At 44.4% G+C, this 16625-nt stretch overlaps 2 protein-coding genes across 4 annotated transcripts in view; one reads left to right on the top strand and one right to left on the bottom strand.

Moving 5' to 3' along the window:
* LOC135401441 (uncharacterized) overlaps nucleotides 1-8269 on the bottom strand; it is a 41325-nt gene extending 33056 nt beyond the window's left edge. For all 3 annotated transcript variants that reach the window (XR_010424816.1, XM_064633855.1, XM_064633854.1), the window contains exon 1: nucleotides 8048-8269. Coding sequence is in view for 2 of the 3 variants with exons in the window: in XM_064633855.1 (XP_064489925.1) it covers nucleotides 8048-8261 (214 nt within the window). In the remaining variant the exon portion in view is untranslated. The remainder of the gene's footprint in view (nucleotides 1-8047) is intronic.
* LOC135401442 (uncharacterized) overlaps nucleotides 1-16625 on the top strand; it is a 37995-nt gene that overhangs the window by 2643 nt on the left and 18727 nt on the right. The window lies entirely within an intron of this gene.

Raw genomic sequence — 16625 nt, forward strand, 5'->3', positions numbered from 1 at the left:
AGCAGGAAGAGTTGGAATGTGATAGTTAAAAAAAAAAAAACAGCTGAAGTTTGTCCTGGTTTACTACCTTGGCGCGTCCATTCCACTTCTATTAAAAAAGAAAAAAATAAAAATAAAAAAAGAAGTTTGAACGAAACGTGTTTTGCCACAGTGCTCGATTTTTCCTGCAGGTTTCTAGATGTTTCTGTGTTTCACTTCGTCACATGGAGGTGAGCTGGAGCCTTGTCCTCACGGGAGCCCCGCGCGACCACGAACGTCCAGTGCATATTGAAGGTGATCCAAACATCTAACTCGGGGTTTCTATACGACGTCCGCCCGACATTCAAGGACAGACAACAATTGATTGATCTATCAATGACGTGGCAGGGGCATTGTACTGCGACGGCCACGTGGATATCGCTTTGTGACATCCTTTGAACGTTCTCACGAGTCTGCTAAAGTGCACGCAAAAGGAGGGTTCCCGAGGGTATGGCATAGATGGAGGCTAGTTGGTGAACAAAGTCCATAATGTAAAAAGCCTGGGTCTGGGCATAACTAGAGGGACAGGACAAACACACTACTCAGTCGTGTGTTTGTCTTGTTCCTCTAGTTGTGGTCAGGCTCAAAAATGAAGTTTCCCGAGCTATGTGACCTTAATCAGGAGGCAAAGCCGCATACTACGTGCACGGCGAGAAGAGTGCCTCACGTACAGTGAAAGTGAAGCTACAACCAATCGGCATAAATCGGCGTAAATAAAAAACGACATAAATCGGCATAAATAAATAACCGGCTTAAAGAGAGAGAGAGAAATATATCCGACACAGTAGAAAATCTGAAGGGGCCAGCTGCGTGGTGCTCAGTGAACAATGAGAACATGAGAAACCCACGATGACGCATTTGATCAGTTGCGTCCTTCACCAAATTTCAAATTCGTCAAATCTTCACCTGCGTCCTTCACCGAATAAATCCTTCAACGAAAACGCAGGAAACCTTCTAGGTACGAGAACACAGAGGCCGTGTACGTATTCGAATATTCTACTGCGTGCACTGTCTCATAATTCAATGATATGGAGCTCAATTTAAATCCTCTTCCGCTTAGCACGCATCTGGGTGATAAATTATAGCTGAGTGCTAGTTAACTTGTACGGGTCCAGTCTGACCACAAATTGGGCGATGAAGGAAACAAAAAAACATGCACGTTTCAGTTGAGTGGTGGGGAAAAACACAGTAAATACACAATAAATATGTAAATAAATACGCAGACGCTTCCGAATCACCAACGTAGCGCTCGCGCACGCTTCAGATTTTTGCTTGTACAGTGATCATGTTGCGAAAGCCCTAGTCGGAGGCGACTTAGGCAGAGCAGATTTATACGTTTTTAAAGGAGCAATGAAGCGACATTTAACATCTCTCGGAATCCCACCTCCTCTGTCAAGCTGTCCACCAGGAGTCACCATGCAAAATATTTCCGCTCTGGGTGCGTTATAGCTGTGCAATCGAATTTATAAAAATCAGTCGGAAAAAGGAGCCGCCGACAGTCGACAGGATGCTTCTTCTTTTTTCTCTACTAGACCTGGAGTCCCGCGGATAGCGCGCTCACATCTCATTTATTTCTCCTATCATCGTCGTCGTCGTCGTCGTCGTCATCATCATCTTCATCATCATCGTCATCATCGTCGTCATCGTCATCATCATCATCATCATCACGATGCTTTCGTGACAAGTCCGCCATAGTGACATGGTTATGATCCGTGCCTCGTTACTTTGTTTTTTCTTCGCAGCTCACGCGCCGCTTGTACACGTTTGAGCTATGCCGCCGCACGTCACTGGTCACGTGAGGGGAGTAGCATACGTCACGACGTCCTCTCGTTCTGCGATGCGCTCTTTTCACGAGGAGAAGGATTTTTTCAAGGTGTGCGGCACAGAGCGCTCGCGCTCGCTCTGTAGGTCACCTACGCTCGTCGTTCTTTAGCAGGAACTCATTTTATTCGTTGGAGAACACTCTGCACCGAAAAAAAAAAAGAAAAAAAAACTTGGGGGTCACGTCAGTGTTCCTTCAAGGCAAACACGTAAAGTATTCGCGTTAGCAAAATACGTGAATCGCCTTTACCCGTCAGCCCTGAGCAGACATCTTCTAGTGTGCCCCACTGTCAATGTGCGGACCACGTTTTCCCCTGGCGGAGATACAACCTCTGCGACCGTAGCGCTTATGTTGCCTCGGAGTGCCGTGAGAACAATTCTCCACGGATCCATATGGTGTAACGCGTGGCATCTCGCAGAAAGCAAGAAAGCCCGCAGAGGCTGGGAGCGCGGAGTGTTGGGCTATAGTGGCTAGTTAGCTCATGAGTGAGTGTTTACGCATTTTTTCCCACAAGTATATAGAGACCACTGTTGACCTTCTCGGGAGGCGTTGCCGTATATCGTCTCGGTCTGTCGTTCTCCGCTTCCGTAGCTGCATCAACCACTGCTACTTATTAACAACAAAGAAGTTCTTTCAAGGGCGGCCGAGGAAACAACAAACTCCCGGCGTGTGTTTTCGTCTCGTAGCCTTCTAGCAAGCGATGCAGGCGATTGGCATCGTTAGCGGAGCACGCGTTTCACTCACGATTTGCTTGTTTGTTCCCTGGGGTTGCGTGCGTGCTGCTTGCGTTAAGTAACGGTACCATAAACTTATAAAACAACATCTGTGATTCGATGTGGCTGCCATTCCTGGAGTTATGGCTGGTTGGGGGATTTGTAGTAGGCCTGCGCGACATGGTATGAGGAAGACCTCGAATCTGCAGCATCACAAGAATGGTCCTGTCACGGAAAATGGAAAGCTATATGCTAGCAACTATAGGGGTGGTGATGTGCAGAGCAGACGGTACGTGGATTATGAGAAATGATCCGTAATAAAGTTAGCGAGATAGGACAAAAAAAGTGAGAGAGAGAGAGAGACAGGAAAACGGGACTGACTACTCCAATAATACCGGGGAAAAGAAACTGGAGCAGAAACAAACAAGACGATAACGTCATGAAGAGCAAACCTCGAAGGAAGAAAATCCCAGGCAAACAAGCCCATAAGAAAGAGAAAATAACTTGAGAAAAGCGGGAAATGAGAAACTGACGGAGGGAGCAAATCTGACAACATAATGTAAATAATGGGAGTGGTTGGGATGTGTGTGCACAGTAAGAAAAAAAGGAGTAAAACGGGGAGTAATTGCAGCTTCTACTCCACTAGATTGCAATTACTCTCCACTTTAGTCACCCCGAAACCGAAATTTACTGCTTCTAGAACTGCAAATAGTCATTGAACTTCGCGAATGATCTCCTGAATGCAAGAGTCTACGTAAATATGAGCTCTTTGTGAATCTGGTGGAGTAACGCTCTATAACTTAGCTAACTTAGCAGATTTTCCACCCACACGGAGTGAGATATAGTTAGCGGTTTGTTTCTAGACAAATTGTGCCCTATGGGCGTCACAAGATTTTATATCGCTCGACATATAATCACGGTTGAGGGTTTAGTTCAAAGTATTTTTCTTCATGCACACGAATTATGCACCTGGGACTCTTGGAACAGAACGTGAAATGCAATCCCCACTCTGTAACATTCATTTAGTCCTGTGCAATTTCTCTCTAAAGGAACAAATTTTTGTGACAAAGCAGCTACTCCCTAAAAGGAGTAAAATTACAATTTTTTCCCTAGAGCGTGGGAGTAGCGGGAGTGAATTTACATGCATTTCGGTCTTTTAAAAACCAGCAAGGACGTTATAGCGTATCAAAGCGATCGCTTTATGGAGCCAGCCAACGTGTTGGTCCGTCCGTCCGTCCGTCGGTTTGTAGGGCCACGTATACCACGTGATCGCTGAAACTACATAACCAGCACGTGGCCTTACAAATCTATCGTTTAACGCGTTTGGCACAATTAAAAAAAATGCAGCCTTAAAAAAAAAAAAAGGTTTTGATGACTGACCTTGAAGTACACCTAATCACCAATGCAATACCTTACAACGCTGCCAGTAAATATATATATATATATATATATATATATATATATATATATATATAAGAAAGGCGCGCACGTCCGGCAGGTTGATGACCTGCAGCGCCAGCTGACTGTCATCTGTAGCCGCGTTCTGTAATGCGTTCCAATACATAATCGTGCAGACACGTTAAACCTGAAATCCAGTAGGAAGCGGCCAGCTGTGCTGCGTCGAGCATGCTCCATGGAGCCAATAAAGAACTAGAGGGTCATGCCAAGTTGTACGAACCCGATTGGTGTTCGAGGGATGATGACGTCAATGCAAAACACTTGCACGAAAACAAGCTCGGACTTCTCGGAAATCTTCGTCACCATTTGGTGCTTCAACTGGTCTTGGGTTCGAAGATGAAACCACAAGATCTGTAAGCTGCTTTCTGATAAACGGATGTGGCCCATTGTGTAGTGGTAAGCCCACTGATGACAGCGTTACATGTTGCCGCCACTGTTGTTTTTGGTGCTATAAACGATGACGTCGTAGCTATACGATGTAACTTTTTGGCGGCTCATAAACACTTATCCGCGTAGCCGGTGTACGCTTTTATCAGATTAAGGCCGGTTTCACACCAACGATTTTCTCGTCCGTGTTTTTCACGAAGCTAAAACGGACTCATTGGAACCTGCGGGCCTCGATTTCCCTTAGGTTCTATTTCTGAAGCAGACGTTAACGAAGCAAAAACGTTTGTGTGAAATGGAAGGGGGGATATGTTTAATAGAGTGAAAAAAAAGAAAAAAAGAAAACGGAAATGTCAGCCAGGCTATTGCCAGCTTGCTATTCCGAAAAAGAAACTGAAAAATAAACAAAAGGAAAGAAAAAGAGCCTAAGCCGGAGCACACTGGTACAGCATTTTCCCTTTTGTTGTTTTACCATGCGTTCGGCCGAAGATGATGAATAAGCTGATGATGATGATGATCATTGGAGTTGTTGCGGTGCGCAAGCAACTAAGAGTTATAATACGCAATGACCGGAGTGCGGACTGTTGTCACTAGTATAAAACGACTATTCAAAAGAGCCACGAAAAATGAATAAAACAAGCGATAATAAAGTAACCAGAAAAGTTGATAAGATTTAGGTGCAAAATAGAATATCCAACAAACTAAAAATAAGTTTTAACCTCAACGCGTAACCGCATACCTTACGCTACTACAATCGGACCACTCGAGCTTTTTACAAGTAGCACGTCCACAATAGCAGGTCACGGCACAACCACGTGGACACCACGAATATTAATAGCCTCCTGATAGGCTAATAACTATCACGAAGGCACCCACCAGACGTCACCTTTCCGGGCTCTGTGACAACCTGAGTCTACATACCAGGCGCATACCAGCTGTTATGCAACATACTCAAGGCGCTGATAACAAAGTCTGGAGCGAAGTGAGGCGAGATAAGAAACCAAACAAGTAAGGAAAATACGTACCGTAACACGTTCGCAAGAACTCAAGACAGATTGGCGACGGGGAATTGTGAATTTGATAGTACTATCTCCACAAGAAAATATTCGAAAGTTATCTTAAATGTCTTCTCTTGTTTACCCTCACGCAGACTTCATCGTAAAGAGGCGTCTGCAATTAAAAATGAGGTTAAAAAGCTAACCAGCATAATATAACAAAACTTGGGAAGTTACTCAATCCAGAAAGGCGACACCCGCCATAGAGTTCACATCGGAATTATCTACCAAAAGTCTCACGAACTGTTCGTGTATGCGCTGTTCCTTCTACCTTGATAGTGAAACTGAATGGATGAGCGAATTATTGAACTGGCTAACAAAGTGCACCTGTAGCCTTGACGACGACATTCGCGTTGTTCATTCACATTAGCATTCGTGTTGTTCACCCACAATCTGTCAGTCGAGCCCTCCCAAAACACGTCGGGTTCTCTTCACTACCGCAAACTGTCCACGACGATTTCAAATCGCTACAAACCAATCAGTCAATCAATCAATCAATCAACCAACCATACCCTTCTCACTTTCTTATCTCTCCCTCTCCGATGTAACCTGCTATAACAATGATCCACATATCATTGACACTCCGTACAGCTCCCTTTTCCTCAAGAAACAGACACCCGCCTGGCTTCCGCTCAAATCACGCGTTCACTCAGCACTGTCTTCCTGCGAATCATCGTGAAAGAAACTTCATCAATAGAGTACAAAGTACAGTGTTAGCAGTCTCAGCAGAAGGTCACTAGATGTGTTAGTGGATTGTTCTATTTGCAAATTGATTGTAAGAATTTGGCTGACTGTTTTGCTGTAGTATTTCGTCGGCGGAGAGTTACATATCCTGAAGTGTACGCAGTCTTATTCACACTTGCATGTTAATACCACGTCATGTTAAATTTTGCTCAAACACGGCGTTCTAGACGTGTGACATTGTTTCTGATTGGAGAAACAACCCACATCTATAGAGAGTCTCTAGCTTCTGATTCCGTATAACAGAAAGGTCAACGACATTTTTATAAATTCCGCTTCGCAGAAGTTATATCTAGAGTACCAATTTTAAAACATCTGCATCAACGCATAAACATTCACCATGTTCACACTACATTAGTTCAGCGTTGAATGTAGACAGGGGCAAGTTCCTCACCTCCGTGAGGACTCCTACCCCTATAATACCAAAGTGTCTACAGTGTGCAGTTACATGTCATATTCACTGATGATAAACAATCTTAACAATTTTTCTGAGGTTACTAAATATTCTGTATCTGCGCAACACCGTACTAACGTTGTCAGTTCCAGCGTAATTGGGTTGATTGATCTCATAATATTTAAGTAGACACCGAAGGTAATTTTAGAGGTTCGATAGTCGTTAAATTTGCACAGTGGTCACGAAAAACGTATTGAGTGAGGTTAAAAAATATATATATAACTGGCGCCACTGAAGTTCTGATTTTTTAAAGAAATTTGTGGGCATAGTTACAGCAGTGATATGCACGCGCAATTTGACGTTTTCTAAGAAGAAAGAGAGAGAGAAAAGAAACACGAAAGAAGTGCAACATGATACAACGCTGAAGAAGCCGAAAGAAAGCAGAACTGTCCCAGGGGATGTTCGCCACGAACAAAGTCACATGTCAGATTATAAGTGCTTTCTCTACCACGTCGATATTCGAATGAAGTTTCTCGTGTCGATGCGATCGGCCGTATAGCGAGCGGGTCACAAGGTGCTTTGCAAGAAAATGATACGAGAAGAGTGAATGATGATGATGATGATGATGATGGTGGTGGTGGTGGTGCTGGTGGCTGTCCCCTTTGTATCGGGTGGACAACGCAGCTGCTACAACCTGCCTGAACTACAAGTACCTGCTATACGTGAGGTACGACGTATGAATGGAGTTGCCAGACTTTTTGAAAAAAGAATGATCCATGATCTACCCGACACCACTGGAGAAAAAATTTACGAAAGTGTGACCTACGAAGTTCGTGAGTGATATCAACTATTTTTCTTTCTTTTTTTACCACAGGAGTGGAGCACATATACCTGAGGAACTTGTCAAAAAATCTTTTCGAGGTGTGTTCACTACAACTTCGGTGGGTCCTGTCAAACTAGTCTTTTACCTGTATACTAAACTATGCCGCGTACCAGCATTATTATTATTAGGAAACTTTTTTTTTACAAAAAGCATAAATCACGCGCTTTATGAAAGTAAGCTGAATAAATTTATGAGTCGAGCAAAAAACGACTTCTACAGGACTTATAAAAACGCCGCCAAGTCCACGAAAGGGGTACTGTCAGAACAGAGTTAAAACGGTTAGAAACATCAGGTGCTATTGAAACGTTTTCGTGCAGAATAATACACCCGATGAAGTGCAGACCCTGCACGAAAAGCTCGTCAATAAAACTAGACGCTCCTCACCGCTTGCACTAAATTCAAAAAATGAAGAAGGCTAGTTCCATTTAGCTTGTCTAAGGAGGATGCACGGAAAGAGCATGGCTACAACTTCGGTCGCGGTTGACACAAAAGTGCAAAGGAAGCAACCAAACTGCCCTCTATACTCTCTCCCCGTGACTCGTCAATGAAAGCACAAAAAAGAGCACGTGAAACACTCACATCTTGCAGCACGCCGTCGCACGTGGCTGTGCACTCCTCCACGATCTCGACAGAGCATGAGCACCACGTTTGTAAGGTGTGTACCACATAGTCGGACGGAGGGACGGTTCAAGACGGAAGATGCTACGGTGGCGGAGAGGCTATGTGCGTCGGCGGCCAGCAGTCCCGTGGTAGCCGCGACGGCCGCAAAGAGAACCATGCGTCGGAGCTCCATTGCAGCCGCGTTTCCTCTGAGCCTTTCTTCGTTCGTCGCGCTGCTGGTCTTTCTTCAAAGTGGGCGGGGAGGACGCGTCTCTCGCCCTCCGTGCGGTGGCGCGCCATTAGGTGGGATGAGGAATAAGGGGTTCGACACGTTGCCGTAAGGTACAAAAAAAATGGGGGCGAGAAAAGGGGAAGCGAAGAGGAGAGGGGAAAAAGTTTGGAGAGATGTCACGTGGAAAGTTTGGAATTAATTTGTGGATAGTTGAAGGAGTGAATGTCTTCATCGAGGAAGACACTCAGCACGACACAAGCTAGCGGGTGTGTACGTGAAAAAAAGGCATTTCCGTTAAGTTCGGGAAGCTGTAAGTAAGACGGGTAAAACAGCGAAGTGGGCAGAAATGTGTACGTGTGACGGATGACGGACATGGAGGTGCCTGTTGGCTACCTTTGGATGATTATGGCATTGAGGAATGAAGAATAATGAGAAGGACGTTACAGCTCTTGATGAACACACTGTTTTTGCTTTACGTTTGCGTTGCAAAAAGAAATGTGGAATTTATGTTGCTGTCGCTTATTAGACGTATTTTGCACAGTTTCCACGGTGTGGAGGCATCCCGAAAGCCTTATTCCAAATGAGATAATTCTGTTTCAATACTCCATTCCATAGAGCAGTTTGTAGCGTCACGCATTTATAAATCACAGCCGCGTCGACAAATAGAACAACAGACGGACGGACAAACCTTATTTCCCTTCTTCATAGAGAAAGTCGTGTAACAGCTTAGAACGAGAGAGTTTGCAGGCATTACACATTGAAAGATGACTGGTGTAACGCTTTAAGAATGCCACAAAAAGAGGGGGGGGGACTTAAGATGCAGTTATCCAACCACTTCCTGTACAGTCGTTGCCGTGTTGCACCAGTGCCCCAGTGCAGCGCACTCACCATCACAGGCACGTGCTGCCAACGCTTGTGGTTCAACGATCTGACAAAACATCTTCCGACATACTGGGACATATATACTTTTCTTCATTTAGACCAAATATTTTTTTTTTCATCTCGTCCTGAATGCCGGAAGCACGAGGATAGTAAATTCCTCTTCACTGGAGGCTAAATTTAGCACCAAGCCGTGATATATGTGCGCGCTCTAGAGTAGTAGACGTCTGTGGGACGTCCACTATAGTCTGCTGGACGCCGGTGACAACAAAGCCCACAAGGCGTTCTTCTCCGTCTGTCATTACTCTCCAACCGTCTGGTTTTTAAGCTTTTCCTTCTTCTTCCTCTTCTTTCTGTTCCCATTCATGAATGACGGAACTCCATTCTCTATTTTCGCTCTTAACACTGCGTTGCAATATAATTATTTTGTTACTTTTCATTTGAGTAGTTTTCCTCGGATTTTTCTTTTTCTTTTTTTTTGCGATGGGCTTATACCTAGCGCTGGTCATTTGAGATAGTGTAATCAATACTTCAAGTGTAGATTCATTCAACTGCGTGGTAGCTCGAGTTGCTGTCATTCCTCATCATTTCGAAGCAAGTCGGAGCCTTGTCTTCGTGAGCGTCTCGCTGGCCACCACAACCGCCAAAGTAAAAGTTCCTACCAAGTTGATCCAGACCAACTGCAACACAGGGTTTACATACGGCGTCCGCACGACATCCCAGTCCGGATGACATTTGACTAATCCACCAGTGACCTGTTAAGGATATCGTGCCTCGACTATAGTGGAGGAATCTGCACTCTAAATGGGGCGGGGGGGGGGAGTGAATTGATGAGACATTGCAGCTTTTTGTCCCCTTGATTGCAATTACTCCCCGTTTTAGTCCCCTGACACTGAAATTTGCTCCCCGCTGAGGAGTAAATAGTCCCTGGCAAATACTGCTCGCTGGGGAGACTGCAACTAGTCCCTTCGCATAAACTCCCGTGCATTTAGTCATAATAGGGACTAATGCTTGTGGCAATGCATCTACTCCACGAAAGTTTAAGATTACTCCGTTTTTATACCCCTGCCACACGGGCAGTCTTGAATAATCATTGAAACCAATGACCATTGAACATGCGCATAGCGCCACCAAGCGTGCAAGTGTCAACCTACTAGGGAGCATCGGATTCTATGCTCTTTGAGAAGTTGGCACGTTACACGCTAGATGGCGCTACGTGCATGTTCAATTGTAATTGGTTTTAATGATCATTCAAGTATTACAGTGTAAGAAGTCTGAAGGACTATTCGTAAGTTTTTGGATTGGACGTAAGTTTTTCGGCCACATCATCCGGTAAGCGAGATCATGAAAGCCGAAAATAGACTTCATTAGAAACGATTCTTGTACACGCACAAATGTTAGCGATACTCATCGGTTGGGAAGGATGGCAGATTTGCTGATGTGTCGTCGACGCCGTCGAAAATACTAGATATTAGGTGGGCGCACCTATTAAAGTGACCACTGTACACAATGATGGAGAAGTCTCTAGACCCAAACCTTCTCCTGTATGAAACCACTGCCAAGAACCAAGTGTGTTCAGCACAGCTCAATAAGCCACTGTGCAAAGCTACGTACCACGTTACCAGTACTGCAACTACTGTTGCTCTCGAGGCCCCTTAAAGTCGAGAGGAAGTTCTCAAAGCGAAATAAACGGAGGAAAAGTTTCAAGCAGGTGATTGACACAGCTCATAGACACAGTTGCTTCGCAGCGCTAGCACGGAATAAAGAAAAAGTCCAACACTGCTTCTATATGAAGCAGCGATTGGTGATATTAGATATTACGTTCTCGCCGGTAACAGATACAACGCTGCACTTTTGTAGCAGTTCTAGAATTTTGTAAAGTTGGCTTCTCTGCATAACGGAGGAGTAGCAAGGAGAAACCATGCGCACAGGTTTGTGATGTGAGTGTCGTTCACGGACTTGGACCATTTTGTATCTTCTTGTTCTCAATTTTAGACATTGGAGTCCTTGACCACTGACACACACCGCATCGAGGTCGACAACGACAACTTTATTTTTAAGATGATAAATGGGGACTTTCATCGCCATGGGCGATGCTCTACCCCATTGCTGGTGGTGATGTGGCGAATGAAATAATAAGCCCCTTCACAATGAGGAGTGAAGTCCTGTGGTGTCCAAAAATGTCAAAGGAGCTCTGAGGGCAGAGAGTTGGTGGGCGGGATTTGGCCAGGGACCGTGCAATTTTGAGGGAGAAAGAAAGGGGGGAGGGGGTAGAGTCCAGCCTATTAAGAGACCCGGAGTGCGGTTCGGGAAGGTTGGTAGTGTGGGCAATGAAGAAGATTGTGCTCTAGATCTTCTAGAGCACCGCAGTGACAGCATCTGTGAGAGTGGGCTTGTCTCAAGCGGTAACGCCACTGAGCTGTAAAAGCCACACCGAGTTGCATTCGATGAATTAATGCAGCGTCTCGTGGCATACGAAAAGCGAGCGTTGGATGAACACTCCTCAGCATAGATGAGGGGAGAATGTCATTTGTCACTTGGCGAGAAACCAGGGGTGTCACGAGGCGTCGAAGAATGGAACGACGCCCTCCTCTCAGCAGCGCAGTCTCGAAATCGACACTATGTCAAGTGACATTGCAGAAAAGAGAGAGAGAAACAGAAAACGCCGTTACATCATAAAACAATCGTAATCGCACATCAAACCGTAACAAAGGAAGGTCACGCGATCCCCCCCCCCCCACGTAAAAATAAACGAAGCAAATACACCGTCTGCAGCGACGCAGACGGCAATAAACGCAACAAAAGAAAATGAACGGAAGAAATGCCAACTCGGTTCTAATAAGCATAACGCAATACGAAGGACACCATCCCTAGCGATAATGCCCTCACTAACCCCTTCCCGTCAGGTGGCAGAATGCATGCAACACCAGAAAGCACTATACTGCTATCATTGTGGTTTTGTTTCTGTCTTCGGACACGTCTGCGGGCATATGGGGCTAAACTGGCCAGTGCATAATCTCGGTCGACGCGTGCGGAAGAAAAGGAATACAAAACGGAAGACACGAGCTTGACGACCGACGCGCCACGAAGTCGCCATTACGGATCTCATCGTAAATTCCGCGCGGCTGCTCTTATAACTACGTGGCCTTTTACCGTGTCCGGTTTGTAGTGGGTCCACTTAACTCCCTTATTGCAGCTTTGAGAGCCAAGTTAAAGCTAGCGGGCGAGAGTACTCCATCAGCACATCTGTTGGCACGGCACTAATGACTTGTTGCTTTAATGTCACGTCTTCAGTTTGCACATTACTAAAGATTTTTCAGGGTATAGAAGTATTCCTGACATAGAGTGGTGTGAAAGGGAAGTGTGACCTATGCAGCGTGGTTTGTAAATGGCAAGTATATACCACGTACTAGCTGCGTTGCAAGAGTGTGATGTAGTGACGCAAATTCTAACGTGATATGCGCAGGTTGACAATTTTGCAAAACTTCTGAGCCTCGGCACGCTGCGCGCTGTTGCTGGGTGGAACTTATTCAGCTGGGTATGGGCCCAGAAAAGATTGTTACAACGTCTTTGTTTCGGGGAAATAGCAGCAAACGTTGAGAAAACCCTATCGACATCGATTTTTGTTGCTTCGCAAGCACTTAATATCTATCAAGGAGATAACAGGGATAAAGGTTCGCAAAGTGGACTTCACTTGCAAGCTAAAATGAGTGAAGTCCTAGAAGAACCTGTTTACTTTCTCAGTAATTAAGTGCCTGATGTACAGGAAGTCCACCAGTGAAGCCTTCTTTAACATTCGCAAGCTTTCACGTAGGCGTCAAGATTTCTTCAGGTGCAAAAAGTTAGCTTTAAGGTGCTTTTATGTTGGTGACCTAAGGAAGTCGCTTGAAGAACTTTTCCTTGTCACTTCAAGTCGGCACGGGGAAAAATTATTTCGGTATGAGTCACCATCCAGGGCGAGGCCATAGTAATGTACAGTAATCCCGGTAGTGGACTGTGTGTGACACAATCCAATACCTATAGGGGAGTCGCTCTTATACTCTGTACGACGTTCCAATGTGTGCGGTTGTCTTTTAAATATCTGCCCCATCGTCCTGAATGATACTAAGTCACTTTAACAACACAGATGGCGATAAACTAATGCGCTCTCTGGTTGTGTCTTTAGACATACCGGGTGTCTCAGTTAAATCCCCGGGCTAAATAATTCGCGAACGGGTGCACCAATCGACGGACTTTCTTTTTACAAGTATCTGTCCGATACCACCTAGACGCTGAGCAATGTGTGAATGAGTGGGAGGTGCTCATTATTTAAATAAAAATTCAAATGAGCTTCGTAAAAAAACGTAACTTCTAAAGCAGGGCGCTTTTTTTGTCGCGATTGATCACGGTGAAGCGCAAAAGGACGTAATTCATTGGTGGATAAGGGAGTGGAAGAGCGTCTTTTTGCGCTTCATCGGGACCAGCCGCGACAAAAATATGTAAACCGAAACCAATTAATTACTGCAGCAAATGGCCCGCTTCGGTGGCAGACTTTTCTCTAAAAGGTGTCTACGGGATGTCCCAAAAGGGGTAGTACCCATTTTAATGCTGACAGCGCCCTGCTTTAGAAGTTAATTTTTTTTTACGAAACTCATTTGAATTTTTATTTAACTAATGAGCGCCTCCCACTCATTCACACGGTGCGCAGCTTGTAGGTGGTATCGGACAGATACTTGTAAAAAGAAAGTTCGTCGGTTGGTGCACCCGTTCGCGAATTATTTAGCCCGGGGATTTGACTGAAAAAACCTGTATATATGGCTCATATACTTCAGGAGGAAGACGGAGACACTTCTTCTGCGCCTCTTTAGATTAAACCAGCCGTAGCTGCTTCCTCGACGAGGATTTTGTAACGTTCTGTTATTCACCTGGTCCAATTTGCGGATAAGCTCCTTCTCCTCGTCAAATCTCGTATGTAAGCATAGCTTCGCTTCTGATGCCCCCTCTTTTGATTTTCTTTGTCTTTCTCTCTTCCAAGATTGATTGTTATGAAACATACTATCCTAAATTTTTTTCAGCCTTTCTTTTTCAAACGAATGTGACCCATTTGTATCAAGCCGCAATAGGTTTTGCGTTACCCAACCATGCTTAAAAAACAGAGATAGAGGAATAAAAAACGAAAACGATGTTTCATTGTGTGCATAGCTTCAAGAAAACATCATGACTGTGCCGTGCAGAAGTTCAAGTTCGCTCGTTTGCCTTTCCGTTTAGTTTAACGACTGTACATAACGCTATGGACAGCATAGAAATGGTGGCCAGTGTCCGATAAAACCGTCGGATATCGTGGTCTTCAAATCTGTGCTCAACCTTGACAATTGCATTAAAGAAATAGGGGCCTCTTTTTGTTGGAGGAGTTCGTGAGATTTTACTTTACTTTTAATCAGACTTGTACGTAATGCGTTACAAGTAATTGCGTTACTTGTAATCAATTACTTTTTTCAGTAATTTTTCGAGTAATCAATTACATTTTTGAACACGTAATTTTTCAAGTAATTCTATTACAATTTTGAGTAATCAATTACCGAGTAATCAGTTACTTTTGAAGTACAGTCTGACTCAAAATAACAATGCTCTGTGACAAATTTCCTGTTTCTTTGTTGGGCTATTCCACAGTAGTAAGCGGAAAAAATAGTATTATTACTTCTCACGCGCGCTATTTCAGCTGTCCCAATCATTTCGGAGTTGGGGTTTTTCTTTTTCTTTTTTTTTTCGAAGCACACAGAGGCGGAAATTTTTGCATGAATTGAAAGTAACGGCCCGAGTAACGCGTTACTTTTATACTCGTTACTCAATTACATTTTGAGTCGAGTAATTTGTAACGGTAATCAATTACTTTTGCTAGAAGAGTAATGGTAACGGTAATCAATTACTTTTTGGAGTAACGGGCACAAGTCTGCTTTTAATTTACTTTAGCAACGTGCGAGCTCCCGTGGCGTAGCGGTAGGATCCGACGCCGCGAGTGGGACGTGACGTGGGTTCGAGTCCCCGCACCGGCAGACTTCTGGCACACTTTCCAGTCGAATGTCGGCATAGTTCCCCCTGAAGTCGGCCCAGGACGCATGCTAACCCCCCCTTGTTTCCCCACTCCTTACTGCTGTCCTCTCTCCAACTGTCTACGTCTGTACGTCGCTCATAGCCACAGTTGCTTCGCGGCGCGAAAACGGAATAAAAACTTTAGTGAGATTGAATTTATGAAGTTTAATTATTTTATTTCATTATTTAGTTGAGTATTGAACGCTTAGCAGTTACGTTAATTACGTACACGTAATTAATTTAACCCTACACAAAACCGTAGCGACATAACGTTGCATGAAATTCCTCAAGTGTCAGTCACGGAAACGATCAGGAATACGTAAATTCTGCGTCAAAAAAAGGAGCAATTTTAGTCCCTTTCAGGACTAAATGCACGGAAGTTAGAGATTATTTGCGGTGTTACGGAGTAAGTTTCAGGATCAGGGTACTAAATAAGGAGTAAATGCAATATTTGTGGCTAGGCGCTGCAACTCTCCCCAACTTACTACTTCTTGTTTTTACGTGTGTGTGTGTGTGTTTTTAGGGCGTACTTAAAACTTTCCGCAGCAAGAGGGAAAGTTCTCGTTCTCGCGCAACAAAGCCACTACTTCTCTTTCTTTTTTTTTCTTTTTTTGTATTTCATGTTAGCACCGCAAAGCAAGTCTCCGGGATTTCCACTGGGAATCTCGGACGCCACACCCGGATTCGAACCCACCACCTCTTCATCTTCAGCATGCGGAATTTGCCACCGGCGAACACTTTTCCCTCGACGAAGAGCTTGGAGGTTCTCGATGTCAACAGAGTACGCTATTACGGCGACATATAGCAATGGAGCAGAACTACCTCACTCAAAATTAACAACCCTGACACCGCTTTTTGGCATAAGTTATAGTTCGTGAAAGTTGAAAATATGTATGGTTATAGTACGGTTTGAGAGAGACTGCGTGGGTTTTGAGACATGAATAGATAAACGATTGAATAAGTTAGAATTGGCCGGATGTTTATGTAATAGTACACTCGCAATACGGCATACTTGAGATAAAAATAAATCTGTATGAATAAGTATTGCTAGTAACGTCCCACCTTCCTGCAAGCATTCCCATAGCCTGATTTATCCATCTCTCGAATAGATATGCAGGGTGTCCCAACTGACATGTACCAACTTTTAGGACATTTAAGATAGCAATATTTAAAGAGACAAAGATTTAAAAAACGATAGTGCAACCTACGTGAATGAAATCAACTGGATGTTGTTAGCAGCCCTACACCGTAGTCTCCAATATTTTTACCGTGCCCAATAACTGAAACTGGTTAGATAACTTTTAAGATATTGGTTTATAGACCTACGTAGTAATTGGAAAGCTGTAGAACGCCTTGAGCAACGCCTGATAGTGTTTC

This window comes from Ornithodoros turicata, chromosome 7 (genome assembly GCF_037126465.1).
Source record: "Ornithodoros turicata isolate Travis chromosome 7, ASM3712646v1, whole genome shotgun sequence".
NCBI classification, from domain to species: Eukaryota; Metazoa; Arthropoda; class Arachnida; order Ixodida; family Argasidae; genus Ornithodoros; species Ornithodoros turicata.